Source organism: Lissotriton vulgaris, chromosome 9 (assembly GCF_964263255.1).
Source record: "Lissotriton vulgaris chromosome 9, aLisVul1.2, whole genome shotgun sequence".
Lineage (NCBI taxonomy): Eukaryota > Metazoa > Chordata > Amphibia > Caudata > Salamandridae > Lissotriton > Lissotriton vulgaris.
In genome coordinates, this window is record NC_141697.1 from 147,998,141 (window position 1) to 148,020,760 (window position 22,620).

A 22,620-nucleotide genomic window follows, 5' to 3' on the forward strand; every position below is an offset into this window, starting at 1 on the left:
TTATCAGGAACTCAGTCCTGAAATCTCTTTAAACCAAATTAAATAATCCCTTGTCTGCTTACCCTACATAGGAAAGGAAAAGAAATCTGTAAATTAGGTAAAACAATTCAATTACAAACCATAAAAACGAATCAATAAGAAAACAAAGGCACTAAACGAAAACAAAATATGGAGAGCACTGTTAAACCACAATTTACACCGTATATAGACTTCCGTCTAGGGGCAGTCTGTCCTGGTCAGTGCGCTTACTTGTGTGTGCTGAGGAGAAACCCATCCCAAACTAACCAAACAATCTGGAAAGAAAAATGTGTTAATTGAAAAATCCCGGTCCTTGCGGTGCGTCACCTCGCACCACACATTATCTTATGCAGACAAGTAAAACCACAATATCGCGACATCTTGGGTTGCGACAAAAATTGCAAATAAGATTTACAAATATTAATAAAACATCCACAAAAACAGTAACCAATCCACCAATGAACCCACAGTCAGCTATGCATTTCCAAACAACTCGCAAATGACATAGAGATCCATTTATCAAACTCCAACTTCAACACACAATTTATACATTCACAAAGCAGAACACTCCAAAACACACCGTGAGTTACTTTGTGACAGTCTACACAGCACCGGAAATCTTTAGGGGATCCCTAGAAAAGAGGAATTGCTCTGTAAAACACAACCATCTTTTGCTATCAATTTGTGCGAGCAGAACCCTGTGCGCCAAATTTAAAGACATGTCAATATTCAAAGCACCCAACATTTACTTCAAGTGGTTCTCCTTTGGAGTTGATGGTGTGCTAAATGGCAACCTCCCCAATATTAAACCCTTTGTTAGTTTAGCAGAGCAGCAAATAAGTAACGTCCCGAGAGCGCTAGAAGGCGCATGTAACCAGCGGCCAGCCCGGCAGGAGCGGGGGAAAACTTACCTGTTGTTGCTGAGAGTCAGGGTCTCTATGCCGCCACCACCAGGAGTCATAGCAAAGCCCAGGTCTTCACGCCGCCACCGCCAGGAGTCACGGGACGCAAAGCATCTCACGTCCCGAGAGCGCCAGAAGGCGCTTTTAACCAGCGGCAAGCCCAGCGTTGCGGGACGCCGGGCGAAGCCCGGGCCAAGGGCTGGCCCGTTTAAGCCCGTTCAAGACCGGTTAAGGACGGGACGGGCCACCCCTCTGAGATCTGTTGCAGCACCCAAAAGGTCAGTGTCGTCATACAATAAAGTGTTGTGACATCTACTTTTCATTATCTGTTATTTGCACCGAGTAACATCCAGGACTAACCAAGGATGGCTACTCCACCAGATGTTGGCCCAAGCTGCAGGAAATCTACGAGCGGATCATTATTGGGAACCTTGGATAACTTCCTCATTAGGGTATCTACCGCACTTGCTAAGGATATTGAATTAACTGAGAAAAGACTATCCTTGGACACATCTTTTCACAAAAGGTCTTCGCTGGGCCCTCTGGCAGAAGCCAGATCTCCGATACACCTACATACCGACTCACAGGGCACGCTTCCTCCGTCGGGGGTGGTAACTACCCTCTCGCCTCAGGCAGTAACCATCCTGAACATAAGTGAAAATTCGATAGGAGACGGAGTACCTGTAAATGACACAGAGAGAGCACTATCATCTAATATTAAAACTAGATCAGCTGGGCAAGTAAAACCAACCATGATCCAGCCGAAGGGGAGGGCGCAAGCAAAAAGGAAGCGTCCTGGGCCGCAAACTAATGCTGGAGGAAAAAAAGCAAGGTCATGTAAAAATACTGTTCCTGTCGATGACCCAGCAGTAACTACACCAAATAGCCCAGTACAACATGGCATGGCCGACAAAAATGGGCAGGAAAGCCATTTGGACACCAGGGAGGAGGATTCATATTTGGACTTGGGACCTTTATTTTGGAAAAGACTGGAGGGTACTTTTAAGAAAATGTGCCACCCATTGCATGAGATGTTGGACTCTATTGACTAGTGTGCCTTGAGCTGAATTTGGGAACAACTCAGAAACAGGCAGGGCCAAGGCACAGTGGCCACATTGCCCGAGCGAAAACTCCTGTAGCCCATGGTTCAACTGGTCCCAATAGTGGTGCCGGTTCAGGACAGGGGTTGGGCTACCCCTAGCTACTGACAAGGTGCACACTACTAACTCTCAACCCCTGCCTCAACAGGGGTGGGAAATGCACGCAAGGATAGTGGGGCGCCCCAAACTTCATTGGTCCGGAAAGATGTCCCCCAGGTGCCCAACCATACAGGGGTGGGAGTGACACCATCGAGTAATCAGGATGTCATTACCAGGTTGGACGCTAGGCAGCAAAATTTGTCTGTCTTACCCAGAACTTACAATGAACCTTCTTTACCCTACATTGACCTCCCTCCCCAATCAGCCCCCTTTGTGGTAGTCTTGGCAGGGGTTCCACCAGTAATTCAGGGAAAACGTGAATCATACCTAGACCTAAAGCATAAATGTATTTTCTGGCTTAACAAGAACCGCCCTCTGCCAGTTAATACGTGAGCTGAAATATTAGGGGTTAGGAGAGTTAATTGGATAGGCAGGGGCTGCAAGACGGTGGCAGGAGAATGCATTGTTATCAATTTTAGAGACCAGAAATGTGTAAACTACATCTGTAATTGGCCCCATAACGATCAGCCAAATGGGATACACGTTCTACCCTTAGCCTATTTTTATGGCCCCCTGATTCCGGTTTCCTTTGAGAGGGATATGTTCCCACATGGAGTTGTATCAAACCCTTGTCCTCTAGGGAACGTCAGGTTGTTTAACAGATTCCAGGCCTTGTCGTGGCTAGGGGACTGTGATTGACAGTATGAACTGCAAAGGTCTACCCTGGGTAGCAGAGCAGGGGATACAAGGGAGGGGACAGAGACCAGTATAGGGCAAGTGCCTACTTCAAAAACTAGGGGAGGCTGAGGCTGGCCAAAGTTATACATGTGATATCACTATTGTGGTGCCAAATGTAGATCTGCTCTTGGGCAAGCACAATAATGTACATCTTGGCACATGGGGCTGCCACTTAAGGGGCGAATTGGACGCAACACCTGATGGACCTCTATGTCACACAGCGTTGGTCTCATGGAACGTTGCGGGACTGGGGTCAAAACTAAATTCCCAGGCTTGGGCAGAATTCATTGATCGCTTTGACATTTCTTTGTTTCAAGAGGTGTGGACGGTCGAACCAATGTTTAGAGTAGGATATTTGAATTTCTTTGTGCCTGCTATTAAGAAAAGCCATGGTCGTCCTATGGGGGGTTTAGTGATGTGGGTTAGGCAGTCCCTAAAATGTCAAACCCAAAATTGCTCTCCGTTGCAAGTAATGATATTCTTGGTGTTAGGTTTAGTTTCCCTGCTAACTTAGTAATTGATATTTATAATGTCTATGCAAGGGGGCTCCAGGGTGGAAAGAAATCTGAAGTTGTAGTGGAACTGGATAAATTACTTCAGGCGACCCCCCCCCCCCCCCAATATATTGTCACTAATTGCCGGTGACATTAACACTACTTTTGAACCCCTAGGCTTGGATGACATACATTTAACAGAGGATGAGGATGCCAGGTGGGGAGTTCCTCAGCTTGACACTAAACCCATAAGAAAATGGACGGAGGCCGCAATACAGTTAAAGGGCCTCTGCATTGAAAACGAGCTCCGAGCTGCCAATGGCTGCACATTGTCAGATAAAATGGGAAAAGAAACTTTCGACAATGGCATCAGGGCAAGTAATATTGACTGTTTACTTGTCCCCCTGAAGATGTGGTCTACTCTCCTTGATATGGAGGTAGTGACTCGTATTGAGAGTGACCACAATCCCCTGACCGCAATATTTAATCTGGGCACACATAAAGTGGATGATCCCTATGAGGGTAATACCCCTCCAGATTCAGTTCTGGCAAATGATGAGCGCCACCTCAAATGCTGCCCAGTTGCAGATCTACAGGATATTATTGAAAATCTTGAGGAAGATCTGGCAGGGGCCCTAGAGGCTATGGAGGTAGCCACCCTTAATGGATCTCCCCCTAATCTTCTGTTGGAGGTACATAACAGGTTTTTCACTAAACTAAAAACATATTTCTGTAAACCTAGCTCAGGAAAAAGAAGAACACAAACTAAAAAACCTGAGAGATGGCACGACGGATCTTGCCGCCAAGCCAGGGTTGAGCTGGGTCAAGCCTTAAAATCCAAAGATACGCGTATTATAAAACAGGGCTGAGCAAACTATAGGTTTAAGCAATACAAAGCTAAAAGGGAATGGGAAGAGGTCATGTGGCAGGATCTAAAAGTGGCGTGTAATGCAAAGAACGCCAAACTTTTTTGGGACATTTTTAAATGGGACAGGGGAGGGCATTGTGAGAACCCCCAAAATAATGTCGACCGAAAGTCATGAGTTGACTATTTTAAGCCCCAATACGCCAATAGCACTTCTGAAAATAGCGAAGGTTCTTTTGATTATACCTTTTATGAGGAGCCTGTTTTTAATGTAGGGGAAGTGGATAGGGCTTTGGACCAAGTCACAGAGGGTCGTGCTACCGGCATGGATTGTGTTTCCGCAGATTTATTTCTAAACCACAGAGGGCGATGGCGGGTCTACATTTTGTATGTGGCTAATGCCGTAGCCCAAGGTATGGATGTACCTAAATCTTGGAGAGGGGCTGAAATTGTGCCGGTGTTTAAGAAGGGGGACAAGTCGCTTGCAGCCAACTATAGACCAATAAGTCTAATTGACTGCATACAAAAAATCAAGGGACGGCTAGTTTTGGGCAGAATCCAGACCTGGATGGATAATGACAATATTTTGAGTCACCTCCAGGCTGGGTTCCGCCCAAAAACAAGTACCATAGACCAGGTCTTCCGGTTTATAATGTTATACTGGCGTACCGCGGTCCTGGAAAAGGGTACTTTGTTTGCCGTCTTTGTTGATTTAAAGGCGGATTTCGACCTGGTCCCACGAAATACATTATGGGAAGTTCTTGCGGGGCAGGGGATGCCACCTGAACTGTTGAGCCTGATCGTCCGCATACACGAGGGTACGTTCGCTCGGGTCCGGTGGGGTCGCCAGGGGGAGGTTACGGAACCCTTCCCAGTAGAGCGGGGAGTGAGGCAGGGTTGTGTCATGGCACCGACCCTGTTCTCGCTCTTCGTGAACGGGGTTGCGGATTTCCTCTCCCTGGTCCCGACCGACGCCCCTGCGTTGTGTGGTGAGCGGGTCCCGATCCTCATGTTTGCGGACGATACCCTCATCATTTCAAAAACACCCAGTGGGCTCCAGCAAGCGCTGCGGCGCTATGAAGACTTTTGTCTCGATAGGGGCTTAGAAATAAACCCGGCAAAAACCAAGTTTATGGTCCTTACTGGCCGTAAAGCTCATGCGACTGCCAGGCTTTTTGGAGGGACGATACATATGAATGGCTCCCCGCTGGAGCGGGTAGATGCCTTCACTTACCTGGGGGTTACACTCCAGAGAGATCTGGAGTGGTCTAGACAATTAGACATTGTAGTTCTAAAACACCGCCAGCAGGCAGGCATTCTCTTGAAAAAATTTACCTCTTCATTGACAAAGCCCATTAGCCCATTATTAGAAGTATATGGGATGAAGGTCCTAAGTTCGGCCCTTTACGGAGCCGAACTTTGGGGTTTTGAAGATCTAGGGAAATTGATGCTAGCATAAAACGAATTTCTGTGAAAAGCTACTAGCGTTCCCGTAAGTACCCCGTTCACACCTCTAATGTGGGACCTTGGAAAAAAGGCGGTGCAGGACCTCGCCCTTTTGCGGGCCCTACTTTACTGGCGCCGCCTATGGACTACAGAAGAACTAAGCCACTATGCTCAAGGCCTGAGGGAGATAATGAATAAGGATTCCTCCCGAAAAATACACTCGTTGAAGGCCATTCGGTCTTTACTTTTTAAAATTGGGAATGAGGGAACTGTGGGAAGACCCGGAAAACGCTCTTTCCCCTCCAAAACTTAAAAAAAAAAAAGTACTGGGAGATGGTGATTACAGAAGAGGTCAGAGGGTCTCTCCCGGCACCTGACAGGTCGTTTCATGGATATTAAGGCCCACCCAATTCTGGAGCCTTATTGGGACATAATTGGGAAACAGCTGGATCGTAAGCTCTATTTTCAGCTCAGAGTGGGCACCCTCCCAGTAAGGTCTTTTACAGCCAATTGGGCAGGAAAAAATGGTAACGACAGATGTCCAAAGTGTGAGGAGGAACAAGAGTCTATAAGCCATTTCCTCTTCTTCTGTCCCATGTACACTGCCCCCAGAACGATGTGGATCAAGCCTATATGTAAATTGCTTGGGATATATAGGCACGAAGAGGCTCTTAGAATCTTATGTACAGACCCAACCCCTACAATTGCTGTTGCTGTGGCTAAGTTCTTAAAATGGGCTTGGGTAATTCGTTCAAAACAAATAGCGACAGACATATGATGATTTAGTTTTAGCTCTGAGCTCCTGTGTAAAATACCTCTGAAAGAATTGTATATTGATTAGATTGATTTTAAATATGTAAGTTGATATTCGGCAATAGTCTATTGTAGTTTAATTCCTTTTTAATATTTATTGTATGGATTTTAAAATACAGATTTTTTTAATGTATACTTTTATGACTTAATTGTCGAATAAAGTTTATGAAAAATTAAATGAACTGGAACCACTCAGTAACAGAGAAAAGTTAAGGGGTTTTATTAAAAAAGTTCAAAATCAAGCAGTACAGAATGAATGCCATGAAAGCTACAATACAGAGTTATACAGACTAGCCAAAATCAGATGTTTTCTAAAAAGGAAAGTCATCTCTGAAATAAACTGGAGAGAGTCTCTAGTAGAACAGGAGCGTCTTCTGAAATTGATTTGTCAGAAATCATAAGAAATCGGACAGCCTCTCTTGAGGAATGGTTAAGTCTTCTGACACCTCACAAGCCAACAGATTTCATATACACAATTGTTGCTTAACAAATTAAATGAAAATTCTGTCTCATCATGGCAAAAAAAACACATCGAGCATTCTTCTGCGCTGTTGGTATCTGGAGATGTGCACAATAATATGAAACATTTGAACAATAAACTGTACTACACAAGTGAACATTCCTAGGCCCAGCAACGGAACTACAGAGGAGGGACCTTGGTACTTGTTGCAGATTAGGAACACTCGAGTTCATTCTCAATACATGCGCACTTGGAGAAAACATTACATCACATTGTCTTTGGTGTGTGAAGCCTGTGAGGAAGGCAAATGAGCATGGAGACAAGATGGGCGGGGAAACGGCAAGAGTTAGAGCAGCATCGGAACAGCATCATTGTTAAATTATTATTTATCATCTTTATTTATTTACTAAAATATAAATTCAGAAAAACTCTACTACAAAGGTAATCAGCACCTATAAAGGTAGACATTCAGAAATGTTGCCAGTAGTATTCGCGTTCACAATGTGCACCCGTTTTCTTCACTTAAAAAGAAATTCCAGGTAAAGAAAACTAGGAGAAAAAGTTAAGGGGCAACATTAACTGTAACAATGACTAGTTTATTACATGGTGTTTCAAAGCACACTTCTTTTTAAAAGTGCTTTAAATTACTGATGTTACGTTTACCTAATTTAATGGTACTCCTTCATTGACCTTGGGCGGATGTAAGTTTGAATTGGCCCTGCAGGGGTTCAAACTTATTAACCTACAGTTTACTTTATGCTTCAGCGTACAGTGTTCAGCTCGTTGAGCTATATTTCCGACCGGCAGCATGGCAGATAATCTGTTGATATTAGGTTAAGGGGAAATCACAGAAATACCAATTTCATTATTTCTTTATCCAGGCTTTGGGATTTTCTATTTTCATAGTTACACTTTCTTGAGGATTTCAGAAGGCATAGGCCTAACAATATTAAAGGTGCACATCTTATTATGAAACCACACGAGTGTCTATAATTTAGCATACAACATGTCCCATTCCCATAGCCTGTTAATTGCCTGCCTCATTCCGGGCTGTATAATTCTCCAGATTTACATTTACCAGTGGTTAGTGTGCTTTTACCCAACCATACACCAGATTGCACGTCCTTCTTCTCAGTTTCAGTAACATTTTCCTTCTCAAGATCTGGGATTTGGTGTTAGACCTATTTCATAAGAGGTGTCACCAATTAATACAGTGACAATATCCTTTCCTTATGGTTTATTCCTGGCCCTGTCTTCCTACTGCAAACAAGCTGAGTTATAAGGTAAAAGCATGTTTTAGAGGCCACAACTACAAACAACTTCTAACTTTTTCTGTGCTTTTATATTTTTTTTTCGAAAGGTCTGCTCTGTAGGACGATGCTGTCAAGACCCAAACCCGGAGAGTCCGAAGAAGACCTGCTAGAGTTTCAGAACCAGTTTCTGGCTGCAGGAGCAGCATGTGCTGCTCAGGTTGTGAAGAAAGCTGATAAACGGAAAGGCAGCACAGAAAGCGGTGCTCAGGATAAAAGAGATGTTGTGAAACTAGAGGGTAACAATGTTTATTTCAAAATTAAGACAAGCAGCATCATTTTAGGGATATTATGTTTAATTATGTATGTAGTAGTTTTCATCACACTTAGGGCCAAAAGTACGACCCATTTTTGCATGCACAAAAGTGTTAGCGAACCGTTTGCGCATGCAAAAACTAATAGGGCTTTGTACAGGCCCTATTTAGCAAGTCAGAATTTATTTGCAACTCGCTAAATAGGATTTTCAACAAGCAAATTGGGAAGGGGCGTTCCCTTCCTAATTGCGGCTTGCTACCCTATGTTAGACTGTTTCGCAAACGCAATTGCGGTCGCAAAACACAAGCAATTTACTGCCCTCTTCAAGAGGGTGGTAATGCACTCACAAATTGGAAGGGGTACCCAGGAGACAACTTCTCCTTTGCAAATGCAGGGGAAAATATTTTTTAGGGGCAGGCATTGGTCCCAGGGATCACTACCTGCCCTTATAAAAGAAATCAAAAACGTTTAATAAAAAATAAAATGCTTTCCGTTTTCCTTTTAAGGTAGACGGCCTGCATTAAAAATTATTATTTTTTTTTAAAAACCTGCTTAATTGAAAAGCAGTCCCAGGCATGGAGGTCTGCTGAGCCCAGCAGGCCACCATAACTGGGAGGGCCAGCCATTCCTAATGGAGTCGCAAATTGCGAGTGCCTCATGAATATTGATGAGGCATGCAATGTGCGACCCATTGGGAATCGCAAACCGTGTCTCTGACACTGTTTTACATGGCATTTAGTGACTCGCAAATTGTGACTCGCAATTGAGCGCAATTTGTGAGTCGCTAAATGCCCCAGTCGTACATCTGGCCACTAGTACTTATGTTTTTCTCTCAGTAAAATGCTTTACCCGCCTGTCAAGACACCCGTTATAAGACAAATAGCATATTGCACTCTTTACAAAGTTAGATGCACCTGGTACAAATTCAAATAAACTTGAGCACCGGGGAAGATATCTATTTCAGTATTTTCTTAGAATGTATGCACTGTACTGCTGAAGCAAATATCAACTCATTTCATCTTAGTAGAGAAACTAACGCAGCATAGTTGAATTTACCTGCTGGAAATTGGGGATTTTTCATACAGTGGCAAACATTGCACTCTTTGTTCCAAAATCAGCCACTGTAAGGTCTGCAAGGCCGAAACATACCTTCAGAGAATGTGAGTAGCCACAGACTGAAGACTCAGAAGATGTTGGCACACTCAGCAGTACCCCACTGACATAAATACTTTTTTGAAATCACAAGTGCCTGATTTGCAGTCAGATACATCAGCTAATACCCATATTTGAATAGATGTCTAAGGGTTTTTAGATAGAACAAATAAGACTGATCAGTGGACGTGACACGTGGGCCAAATGCCATTTTCTTGTCCAGGACAGTTTTCAAAATATTGACCGGCACAGGAGAAGGTAATTAAATCAGCCAAAAGACGGAGGATCATAAGTTAGTCTCTGGGTTCAAAATATTTGTTCTCAGTATTGTTGGAATTCAGTATCAGGCGACTGACGGCCCTCCAGCAGCAATATCTGAGGAGACAGTTGGAGAAGACAGACCGAGACTGCTTACTTATGAGATCCTTGAAGTGACGTGGGTGTTATTGATCTAGTTGTAAAATGTTCCCCCAAATAGTCTTGACCAAAGAATGTAGATATTTCCACACAATGGTCAGGAAGCCAAACCCTGAGGGACACCAAATGCCTAAGAACGTGATGTGGAAGCAGGAGGCGAAAGGGCGACAGAATGAGGAGGGCAGGAAGAGGTCACTCCCCTCACAAGTTCAGAGTCGCTGATGACAGTTTGATGGAGGTGAGTCAAAAGAGTTGTGTGGTCACCTCTTTGGAAGTCTGCTGTCAGCCCCAATACCACCAGGGTTTCGATGCTGACCGCTTCTGCCTCTGTTCGAATGTTGTCAACAATCAATCCCAAGGAGAGCATACTTTATTTCTCTACCTGGGTAAAAGGCTTCTTTTCACTGGCCATTTGATTTCCCCAGATTTCTGATTGTGTGGGAGCATCACTCTTTACAGCAGACTGTTTCCCAAAGATTTAACCGTACCATGTTATATGTTTTGCTGCACCAAGCCACACAGCCATAGATAGAGTGAAGCCTGAAAGAAGTATCAAAACCGCTGGGGAATGAAGGGGCAGGAATTGGTAGATCGATGGATGATACGTGTCCCTGGAAAGTGGAGCCTTTACTCACTTCATTATGAAAACTGTTCTTGCCAGTAAGGAAACATTATTCAGAGGCAGGCTTTGTTTTTTGTATACTGATAACAGGGAGAACTTGAGTTTGCCCCATTAGAGCACGATCTGGCCTGCTTTTAAGTCTCATCAGCCAAATGAGTATGTATCTTCTGAACACAATAACACCCTAAACTGCACTGTCAAACAGCTTGTGTGAAGTAAGGCCTTTGAGTGAAAGCAACAGTGCATTTGTTAATTCAGGAGTTCCATTAAACCGAATTTCAAAGCACAGAAATATGTTAAATATAGTAGTTGCATTCAGATGCGCCTATAGGGATTTTAGATCAAAGTAAAGCTATTTTTTGCCTACCTTTAGTAAGAATTTTGCCAATCCACCTAGGTATTCCAAGTGTCCTTTTATCCTTTTTAAAAGCATTAGTAAACTACTTGGTTTAACATAAAGTATGCTGCAAGTTTTCCACTGATGATACTCACTTTTTCAAGTCAGTTTGCTATGTTGCTTGGGAGGCAAAGGAAGGGGGGATACAGAAGTGACTGCAGACAGCAGGTGACATTTGTAGTAAGGATTGTTTATAATGATGGCTTGATTTAGTGTTTGGTGATAACTAAACATCCTCCACTTTCTGAATTAAAGAACATTGCTTTAACTAGAAGACTATAAACTGAGTATAAAAAAATCTACTTTTGTAACTTGAGGCACCAAAGTATTGGAATACGTTGTATGTATTTGCCATTAGTTGCACTTAGAAATCAGAAAAGCTGAAAATTAAAAGAAAATTGAACTCTTTTGCTACTATCTGTGTGCTATAAAGGATGTTTGTGGTATGGAAGAGGTGTGGAGGAAATGTTAGCACTCGTCATCATTTTCATTTTCATGTCTACCCCCTTTGCAATATTTGTCTATTGATGCAGCTTGCTTGTTAATCATGTGTAATCTATTTTGTTTACCATTAGAGTTCCCAGATTTGCCGCCAACACTTGCTCCAGCTCCTCCAAAGAAATCAAAGTTCAAAAGTGGGAGTGTCCGTTTTGCTGATGCTGATCCAGAGACATTGTTAGACCAGCATGACCGGCACATCACTGCTGTCTTTTCCAAAATTATTGTACGTATACTGTTCAGACATTATCTTAGCACACATATGTTTGAAAAGTGCATGGGGTGGGCAAGTAAATGTTCTCTGCCTCTTCTGTTTCACTACTTCAGTGGTACGTGTCCACGTGCAGCCTTGTCATTTTACTCCAATTGTTTCTTTGCTGGAGTAGAATTGAGCAGATGGATAGTTTGTTGAAATGCTGTGTAGCTAAAGAATTTAGTGAAGTGTGTATCTGAATGCAGGGCAAAATAGCAAACTCTATGGTTTCTGGACCTTTAAAACTGAGCAGTAATGATTAAAAAAGAAGAGTTTACCTTGCCTTAGAACACTTTGAAATTTGAACACAGTTTGCTCATAACCTTGTTTAAAGGAACACGGTACAAAAAATACAATCAAAGACTTCAAATCTTTAGCATAATTAGTGTCAGGAAGCAGTGTTCCTTAAAAACTGTACATATTTGAACTACAGATCTGTTTATCACACAATATCAAAAGTGTTGCAATGCCTTTCTGGGTGGGGATTTGGGGTTGGCTCGTGTGCCAGCAATAGTGTGTCAGGTATCCAGCTAGTTCAAGATAATCCATCAGGGACACCAGCTGATTTCAGGACAAGGCGAGGCGGTGAAGGGTGCTTGCTCCAAGCAGGGACAAAGGCTCTCCAGAGAAGGGGTTAAATATAAACGAGAGTACCTGAAGGCTGGGAGAGAAGCAGTACAGAAGCAGGGTGAAACAGGCAGTGAATAGGGAACTGGAAGCCTGAAGGTGAAACTCTGAAGCCAACCCAAGTACAAAGAACAGGAAGGTAAAAGCAGGGAAATATTGGACATACTTCTCATAAATGATCATTTGTTTGCGCCTCAAAGATGATCTCTCTGTGAGTTGAAAAGGATCTTGCGAGAAGGCAAGGAGCAGATAGATCTCACAGAGTTCAGGGAGACACCCAACAGGCCCTATGGAGAAGGAGTGCTGCTGAGTGATTCTCTGTGCCAAAGGCACAAGCCTTGCAATCTAACTGGCACCCTTGGAAACAAAGAAAATCCGGATAATAATATGAACACACAAGAAGATCTAGGAGAATAGTGGAAGGTACACAAAAACAGGAACCGGACTCTGGAAAAATCCTGACTAGAATATACACAACTGAGTATGCTAGAAACCTGCACACTAACTAGGACAGGAATATGCAGGCAGAACAGGTATACAGAAATACAAGAAAAGGAATCTGCATATATAAAACAGACCTCCATGTGTGCAGTCACAACTAGGGTCAAGGCAAACAGGGGAACAAATAGGCAGAATAAACAAGAGACAGGCTACAGAGACAAATGACTGATCAAAACAGGGACGCCGAAACAAACAACAATAAAAACAGAAATCAAATGCAAACCTAGAACATAGCTGTAGGATCAAACAGAGAGCAATCATACCCAGCAGCAAGGTAAGTTGCAAGCCTCTGCACTATGGGCTCACCGGGCAGAAATAGCAGGAGGCTCAGGGGAGTACCACAGGCTCGGAATAAACCAGGAGCAAGAAATCACCAATAAAGAGAAGGCAGAACTTGGACTTGAAAATGGGAAGAACAGGAAATTCAGCAGCAGACATAAAAGAAGACATAGGAAAGAAGCAAGGAATGGGGCACGGGTTGGAGCCAAGAGACAGAAAAGCCCAGAATGCATTTATAAAGAGGTCAGAAAGGCCATGGGATCCAGGCATCATAACAGAGAGCGAATAGAGCACCACCACCAAGGCGTGATTGGGGCATAGTTTGGACACAAAGGACTACAGGGACCATGATGAATCAGGACAATGGTGTGGAATCCTGGACTGGAAGATAACGTGTATCTGGAAATGCAAGGTGTAGAAGTGTATATATTCCATCCAGGGAATAAGACAGGACCCCTGAGGGCCCTTGTGTGTGCCATCTAGTGGCTGGATGCCAAAATCCTAACATTGTTTTTCCTTGTACCATCAGAGTCATTGCATTTATGGCTATCTACTCTAGCAACCCTAGTCCTGGTCTATTGATCAGCATAAGTAGTGGCATTATTCACTACGAATTAGGCTGTGTAATGAATTTTAAGTATTTGGATTGTTAGTTAGACAAGGGAATATTAATTTCCATATTCCAACACAAGCATCACTCAGACTTTGACAAACGGTTGACCTCGGATGGCCCTATGAACGCTCACTTTCTTACATAAGTGATGAGGGGTTCATGCAAGGTTAGAATGGTAATGTGATTTGACAATTATCCATAAGTCAAGCCTAAGACGTCATTTTTGAGTCACCCTAACACAATATTTTGTACAGTTTTTTCACTCTGCACAGGATGCACACTTGTTTGCTTGCTTGTGACAGAAAAAAGCTCTCCAAGTTAACATGACTCCTATAGCTAGTTTACTATGTTTAACATCCTATGCTTCCCAATGAATGTCTTCCATATGTTCTTTTGGCTTCCTGCTCCGGGATCAGTGTACCTCCTTTTGTACAAGCCAGTCAACCCTAACATTCTAAAGAACTGTAAAATTGGGTTGAGCTTAAGAGGGCAGATAATGTGTTATTTTGAGTATTTAAAAAGCTACTTGCGGAGGTGTGCAGAAGTTGGCTTGAGGGTTTTTGGAAGTGTGTGTACAACTGCAGGTAGCCTTTCACTGAATCAACTGAATGTATTGTTCCTACAGGAGCGAGACACCAGTGCAGTGGCAGTGACTGCACCTCTTTCAAGTGGCGATGCATTCCCTAGAGTCTTTCACCGCTCAGAGGATAAGATTGAGGTAATAAAATCTCTTTTCTACATCAGTTTCTATTAAACGTTGGTTTGCAAATCCTCCATAAATGCTCATGTGTATATTCAAATAAATGAGTCTGATTATACCTGAAATTGTAAGTTATATTACAGTTGTTTTTTCTAACCTAGCAAATAAGTAGAATAATTTAGTTATGACCGCATGATAATAAAATGTTCTTTGCTCAGGGAAGCTTATTGCAGGGTTGAGTATTGTGATCATACCAGCAACAAGATATGCTAGCGTCTGGGAGTCCTCAGGTGTATTTGGAAAGTCCACATTTTGAAACCTATTCCTGGCTCTGGTAATGGATGTTTATTGTTACCAAACTTGTTTCACATTTTATCAACTGCAGAATGATGAAAAGCTGATTAGGCAAACATTTGACCATACAGTTAAGCATGACCCACTGATGTGGATGTATTAGTTCATGGAGTCAGCAGACTCGCTTCCACTGAGCTACCGGACTCTTAACTGTGATCATGTCTGTTTGTCGTATGCAGTGTGCCAGCGCAGTTTTGTGATGGTGTCCATGTGAACCCTGGAATTTTGTTGCTGTTTGTGAGGAACCTGAAGTGTGCCAGTGTTGATGGTCTCTGTGAATTATAGTAGTGACTTTACAGATTCTTGTTTAAGCGTATTTGAAATACCCTCACTGATCAAAGGCTAGAACTATAAAGTGGACAAAGAATGAAATAAGAACCAGTTGTAGCTATGCAAAATACTTCTCTTCTAATGGCAGCCAGACTTGGTCCCAAGGTCTTCATCTCTCTTTAATATTTATTATTTGGATACGTTTAGAAGCGCCAAAGAGGAGCATATTTTCATCTCAAACATATAATCCTTCATAGATTCAAGGTTTAAGTTTAATATTTTTATTTGAAAGTACAAGTATACATGCGAGAATCATGACCGTCCATCAAAGAAAAATTGTATTGTATAAAGGAAACTTCAATTAAAAACAGTATCAATAGTAATACGAGTTAATCTAGAAGGAAGCAAGTGCTGGGAGGCATCCTATGAAGAACACATAAAAGGGGAGAAAAGAAAGAAAAATACGGAAAGAAAGAGAAGAACATGAGAAAAAACCCCATCATTTAGCAATAAACTCTAATAAGTTATTACAGGAGTATCATAGCAAAAACTGCCATAAAACTATAATAAGGAGTGTAAGAAAACATTAATAAGGGTCATCGGCGTAAGTAATTGCAGCTTTAGAAAGATAAGTAGTGAGAGGTGACCACACAATATCTCGTTTAACCCCTTGCGTGCTCCCGTCGGCCGTTGGCCGTCGAGAGCACTACCTCACTGGTGCTGCGAACGGCCAACTCCTGAGTTATTAATGAAATGTTGAGGTGTTTATAACCGAGAACAACAACTCAATTTTTACGAAAAGTAAATGGGGAAAAGAATATTTCACCAACCCAACATTTCTTTAACATAACCATTTATTTTGCAGTATGATATATTTCCTGAAGTAGCCCCACTTGACGTTTCAAGCTTGATAAATGTGAGAAGTCACATTTGCATTTAATCATGTTTTTTAAGCCCTTGTCATTCCATATTATAACTCCAAGATTCACTCTTAAAACAGACATGGAAAAACTGTAACAACATACACAAAGGCATATAGAGTAAATATTAGAACAGGAGAAAGTAAGAGAAGGTAGAAGATAACAAGGAGATAAGAGGAAAGAGTACAGAAAAGAGAAAGTAATGGGGACAAAGACCACAAGATTAGAATAAGCGCTAGAAGAGATACAGGAAGCAAATCCCTAATTGTGATTAAAATAGCGGTGACAGAACAGGAGATCCGCACCCCCTTTATCTTTCCGGAACACTCATGAAGATGCGACAAACTTTGCCCCGAACAGAGGAACACATTGACACAGCTATTATGATACTGTAATTAAACAGCTGCATAAAAACTTGAACGATGGGCAGAAATAAATAGGCAAAATTGGACCAGCTTAAACAAGAATATGACAATAGAGGGGAGTGGACTACAAAGTTACCGAAAGTGACAGAAAGAATGGATAATAATGGACAAGACTGATGCAAGGAGAACACAGGAAGGTGGGGGGGAGGCTGCGGTCCAACACTGAAACAGAATGGGAAATGAGAAAGAGAACATCATGGATGAGCAATGCAGTCTAGATAACATAACCTAAGGGAAGAAGACATTTAGTTAAACAACTTGAAGACAAAGAAAATGGAACATAGCCATGTTTTAGCAGTAGAGACAATTTTATTATCCTCGTGTCTATGTTGACATAGGAATTCTTGCAAACAGTATACGTCTTCATAAGTTTACGATTTGTCTTTCTTGATGAAGATGTTTTCTCGGAAATAGCTACTGACACAGAGGTAGGTGATGACCCCTTGTAATCAGGAGCATCCTCCATGATGGGTGAGAGGTATTCTGTGCCGAAGTCTTTATGACAACAGGATTTCCTGATGACCGGTTTTGCTGTAGAGAAAGATGGCTAGTAACACTCTTCAGTCTGCAAGACTTACACAGGAAGGACGAAAGGACTGTGAGACAATGTCACACCAAATCATAGTTGTGCTTTCTCAGTAATTGAAAGAGAGACACATGAGTACCAAAACTGACTATTAACAAAAATGAAGCTGAAAAGAGTTTTGCGGTTGCAAACGGGAACTCGGCCTGTCCCATGCACAAGCTATATTTTGCGAGTCGCTAACCAATTAACGAATCGTAAAATATGGTTTGCGACTCGGTATTAGGAAGAGGCATGCCAATGGTGTCCCTTCCTAATAACGAGTCTAACACCAATGTATAATTGTTTTGCTATTGCATTTGCGGTCGCAAAACAATTGCAGTTTACCACCTACTTCATGTAGGTGGTAAACCCCTCGCAAACGGGAAGGGGTACCCAAGGGATCCCTTCCCCTTTGTGAATGGATGCGAAAATATTTCTTAAGAGCAGGCAGTGGTCCCAGGGACTACTGCCTGTCCTTAAAATGAAACTGAAAAGTTTTATTTTTTTTAAAAAATGCATCCTGTTTTCCTGTGAGGGTTTATTGAAAATGCAGTCACAGACATGGTGGTCTGCTGACCCCAGCAGGTCACCATCCCTGTGAGTGTTAGCCATTCCCAATGGGGTCGCAAATTGTGCTTGCCTCATGAATATTGATGAGGCATGCAATTTGCGACCCCATTGGGAATTGATAACAAAATCTGAGACACTGTTGGACATTCAGTTTAGCGCAATTCTGCAGAATTTGCGACTCACCAAACGGAATGGTCGTACATCGGGGCCAAAAAGTCTTGTCAATATACCATTGAAACAGTATGAAATGAAAAGTTACATGTACTCTATCTGATTATTAATCACCATACAGATATTATATGCTTGTTTTCTCATCCTTTCAGGAAAGGCCAATGTTTGAAAAAAGAAGCATCTTTGCCCAGCAAATAGCTGCTAGAAAGGCAGCAGAAACTGGTGCAAATTCTCCACTCCTCCCCAAAGCTAATCATCCTACAGGAGGATTAAATGCTGCAGTTATCAGTGGGCGATCTGGACAAGTGCAGGAGGTGCCGACCCCGTGTAAAGTGACTGGTGAGTTTTATAAAGAGTGCAACATCTGCTGTCCCCTGACTGGAATTTGTCATTAGATTGAGCCTAGCAGCGCACATGTGCTGCTCTGCGAGACATGGTGTATCTGGTCGAGGTGCTTAGACCACACCCACCACTTGTCATTTGTACCTTTTTGCCTGCTTTTTTAAATTCCTTTCATCTTATTGGTAAAAGGTTACTCTTTGGCCCTCCTTCGGGCGTGTTTATCACTTTATGGTGACTACCCCGGTACGTGTCCCCTACATTCCAATATAATTCTTGTTTGTTTGGCTCACTCTTTCTAGACCTCTTGTATATACTTTAGTATATACTTATATGTGTATGTACTTTGTGGGCTCTTAAGATCAGCCTTAGGACTTGTCTGCTTCTGCTTAGGGACTTTTTATTTCTGTTCAACTGCCTCTATTTAACTGGCTTGGTAGAAAACGACCAGTAGCAGTCAGTAAAATACCAGAATCGCTCTATACTGAGGGACTTTCTTTTTTTTAATTTTTCTGGCAACTACCTCTATTTAACATTCTTGAAAGAAAACGACCAGCAGAGGACAGTAAAATACCAGAATTACTTTAGCATTCTCTGGATTCCAGTCCATAGAAATGGTCTTCCACGAGCACCCGTATAGAATAATAATATATTTTTCAAATCTTGTAATTTCATTGATATGACCACCAAAGGCCCTGATTTTATTTTAAAAACAGAGCTTTGGACTATACCATTTCCCGCTGAAATGCAATATTTCTCTCCATGTCTTTCCATACCTAGCGTGTCGCACAGTTTGATGCTTCCTTTACCTCCATGTTAAAGAACAGTAGATGTTTCAGCACCCAGGCCAATGTGCTGCATAGCTAAATACATATAAGGTCCCAAAGGCGAGACCGATTGCATTGCAAATGCTTGTTTGCATAGAATGTGCACTGTGCCGTGAACGCAGCTTCAGCGTGGCCGTGCTGTATTTTTTACACCTTATTGGTTACAGCTGTTTAGACAGCACACAGCAGGCATTGGAGGCGTGTGGGGAACAGGACAGCTTTACCAGTGAACACCTGTTGACCTCGGGTGTGCTGCTGTCTTCAGTGAAAGCTTGGCCTGTCTCCCCTCACACACCGGCCTCCTCTCTCTGCTCTGCTGGGATTACTGGCACCAGCTAACCTTGCCATGGCCATCACAGGACAGCGGTGGCAGAAGCGATGCTCCTCTTTATTACAGTGGCATTCGCAGTAAGTCCAGCGGAGCATCTGTCGGTACTTTTTTCTCATGTTGTTTCTAGTCACGCTGGGCAAACTTAAACATTACAGCTTTTACGCTAGGAAGTTGGAATAAAGAAAGGGCTGTCTGCCGTCTATTTCATGTACTTTAAAACGTAATAACTCTTTTGCCGTGTAACTCTCTCGGTTACAAAGTTAAGGCTCAAACTAATGGTACTTCGAAACTGCTACATGCACCGAGGACATGGCCCTCTGAGGAGCAAATTACACCATTTTAGAAAGCCTTTGGGTTCTCAAAATGGGCCAGATTTAGTTTTCAAGGCTCCCTCTCTGAGAGCAAATCACACTTTAAGGCGCGGGTAGAGGGCTTCCCTGGCGGTACATTATACCCGAAGTGCAGGCATACTGAAGTGTGCGCCGTTGGTGCCCGTCTCCGCCGCAGCGCCTCCAGCTCTACCAGGGGTGTATTCTCAGATGGTCCCTAAATGGTTAATTGACTGGGCATGGAGGCTGCACCCTGTTTGCGCTACAGGTTCAGATTTTTGTTCTACCCCCTTTACCTGCTCAGTTTACTTTGCAGGCAGAAAGCTAATCTCTGCTCAGCGGTGTTCGAAGTCCAGAACAAGGAAATCATTGCCCTATTTGAATTTTTAAGCATTTCTGCAATTATAGTATTTACTCTTGCCTCGTGAGTTCTATTTAGATCACAATATTTTACCTGATTGTAGGAAGCAATGAGATGGGCATCAGCATTTGTAAAGTCACCCCCTCCCGCTGCGAACACTATTTCCGAGGGTTGTTATTCTTAGCTCGAAGCCCTGCTGTGAAGTAGGTGTTCTTAGAGTTTAGGTTCGAGGAATAAGTTGACACATCTGTAAACGCTGTTTTAAAGGCGCTTCTTGTGTACAGAATAGGGGTAGGGAAAAACCAGTTGGTTACAGTATTACGTTTAAATACAGTGCAGGAGCATATGGTGAAGTTTTTTCCTACCAAAAAAGTGTTGTAAGCCTTAAACGTGTCATGACCAGGTATTAGGCATTCACCATCAGCTAAACACTGGGTTTTAAGTCCTTGCATTCTCTTTCACTTAAATGAAAACTTAATTGAACCTGTCATTTATCTCCACTTGTCAACTGGAGTTTCCACCAGGTAGTACTTAAAATGACTGAAACCTAGCACAAGACGGCAAAGCTGAGGGTGTAAAATCTCAGACTTGCTTTTTCAGCCTCAACATTTGCTTTTAAACTGGAAATATAATGCAGGTCTGTTACATAAACTAAAAAAAAAAGCTTAAACCTTGTCCCCATTTGCCACTAAAACGTCTGCTTGGTGGTCCTATGAGTGGGGTTCCCCCTGGCAGTCGATTTCCCTCCACTTCGCCTCAGTTTTGATATCTTCGCAATCTTGGAGTAATATATGAAGCACCTCCCTCTGGTTTTCTACCTCATTCCAGAGCACATACAGCAATAACCGCACGATAAACAGGAGGGGGAGGGGGGAAAGTAGCCTGCCAGAGCTGCCAACTTTAGAAGTGAGACAAGTGTCCTGATGTCGACGTAACATCTTGTTATTATTGGCAAATCAATTAATCTTACTGTTAATGTATATAATGAACAAAAATGACCAGACCATGCGCATTTATTCTGGTGCTCAAGGAGCGCTGTAATGCCGTTGGATGGAAACAAGCAACTGGCACAGTACTTGAAAGCACACTAAAGTTTTTGGTCAAGAGCGCAAGCTTTAAGTTAAGGTGTGGCTGTTTTCAGACAAGAGATCTTCTGCATTTTCAACATTAAGTTGTTACTGTCCAGCCCATTCTGGTACTTGCAAGTCTTTAAATTCACAACCTTCCTATTTGTCTTTTGATTTTAAGTCTGCATCGCGTTACAGCAAGCGCCAAAGCTTGGACTAGAAGCCAAGACTCTTTGTCTAGGGTCACACAGTAGTCACCAGGAACGCCAACTAACCACTAGAGAAACATCCTACATTTGTATGGGACTGCCCACTCTTTCTCCACTACAAATAGGAACTCTAGTCAGGACACAATAGCAACGGTACATGAACTAAACTTTTTGGGGCTTTTTTTATATATCACAAACCTGGCCCAACAACACATCTTGGTTCTGTAACCAGGTCTTTGCTGGGACCTCCACATTTCTAGTGCATCTGTGGTTTTCCAACGACCTCAGGCTAGCGAGATTACCTCCCCCACCTCCCCTTTACTCATCCCACTCCTCCTACTGCTGTGAACTAAAAAAACAATCACTTTCTAGACCCTACTCTCTTCTATCCCTCCACTATCATTTTCAATCCAAATGACAGACCCACATGTTCACTGCTCAAATTAATTTCATATTTCCTGATACTAATTCTCCACTAATCCTGTTTGGGTTCTGGAGTAGCGTGCTACCCGCTGAAAAGAGCTTCCGCGCCTCATCGGGGGTAGGAAGCACCATATAAATGGAAACCCTTCCCTCTTCTATTCCTACAATATCATTTTTCAATCCAAATAACAAACTCGCCTGTCCACCGCTCAACTTTATTTCATATTTCCCTATACTAATTCACCACAAATCCTTTTTCGGTTCCAGAGTAGCATGCTACTTGCCAAAAAGCTCTTCCACACCTCGTCAAGGGTAGTAAGCGCTATATAAATGCAATTACAACAACAGTACACAGCTCCAGTGAAAGCGGCTCACTGCAGGAGCCTTTTGGGCAACTGGAATTATGCAAGAGGAAGTGGCCAAATTATGCAGCAGGATTAGTAAATTATACGGCAAGAAAAGGCAAATTATGCAGCATAATGCAGCACATTTTGTTGACTTATTACTTCATTATTTAGACAGGTCTAAAACTAAAATGAAGGACTCTATATAAATGTGTTAACGCTTAAACAATACCTTAAGTACAGGCAAGGACATCTCCTTAATAATCCTTACATGGTCTCAAAGGCGAGACCTATTGGCGGTGCCAATGCTTGTATTTTACATGCATTCACTGTTAGTTAATCAGTAAACACAGTTTCACTAGTGCCCATACTACATCCTTACGTGCAACCATCACTTTAATGGGGTTTTTTTATTTTGGAGGTGGCAATATCTTATTTAATGACTATGACACTGTGTGTAGTCAAGGATTTAAAGACATGCCTCTGCATGAAACCTGTTACTTGATTTATGTTGAAAGCGATTCTCCTGTAACTTGTATTTGTCTTGCCTGATGCT

At 42.6% G+C, this 22,620-nt stretch overlaps 1 protein-coding gene and 1 pseudogene across 1 annotated transcript in view; one reads left to right on the plus strand and one right to left on the minus strand.

The window, feature by feature from the left end:
- Window positions 1-979, minus strand: part of LOC147689755 (DBIRD complex subunit ZNF326-like) — a 37,276-nt pseudogene extending 36,297 nt beyond the window's left edge.
- The window catches only part of RPAP1 (RNA polymerase II associated protein 1), a 296,667-nt gene that overhangs the window by 15,452 nt on the left and 258,595 nt on the right, over window positions 1-22,620 (plus strand). Inside the window, exons 2-5 of the mRNA XM_086937236.1 lie at window positions 8,296-8,484; window positions 11,664-11,812; window positions 14,485-14,577; window positions 17,987-18,173. Coding sequence (XP_086793362.1) covers window positions 8,313-8,484; window positions 11,664-11,812; window positions 14,485-14,577; window positions 17,987-18,173 — 601 coding nt within the window. The 5' untranslated portion in view covers window positions 8,296-8,312. The remainder of the gene's footprint in view (window positions 1-8,295; window positions 8,485-11,663; window positions 11,813-14,484; window positions 14,578-17,986; window positions 18,174-22,620) is intronic.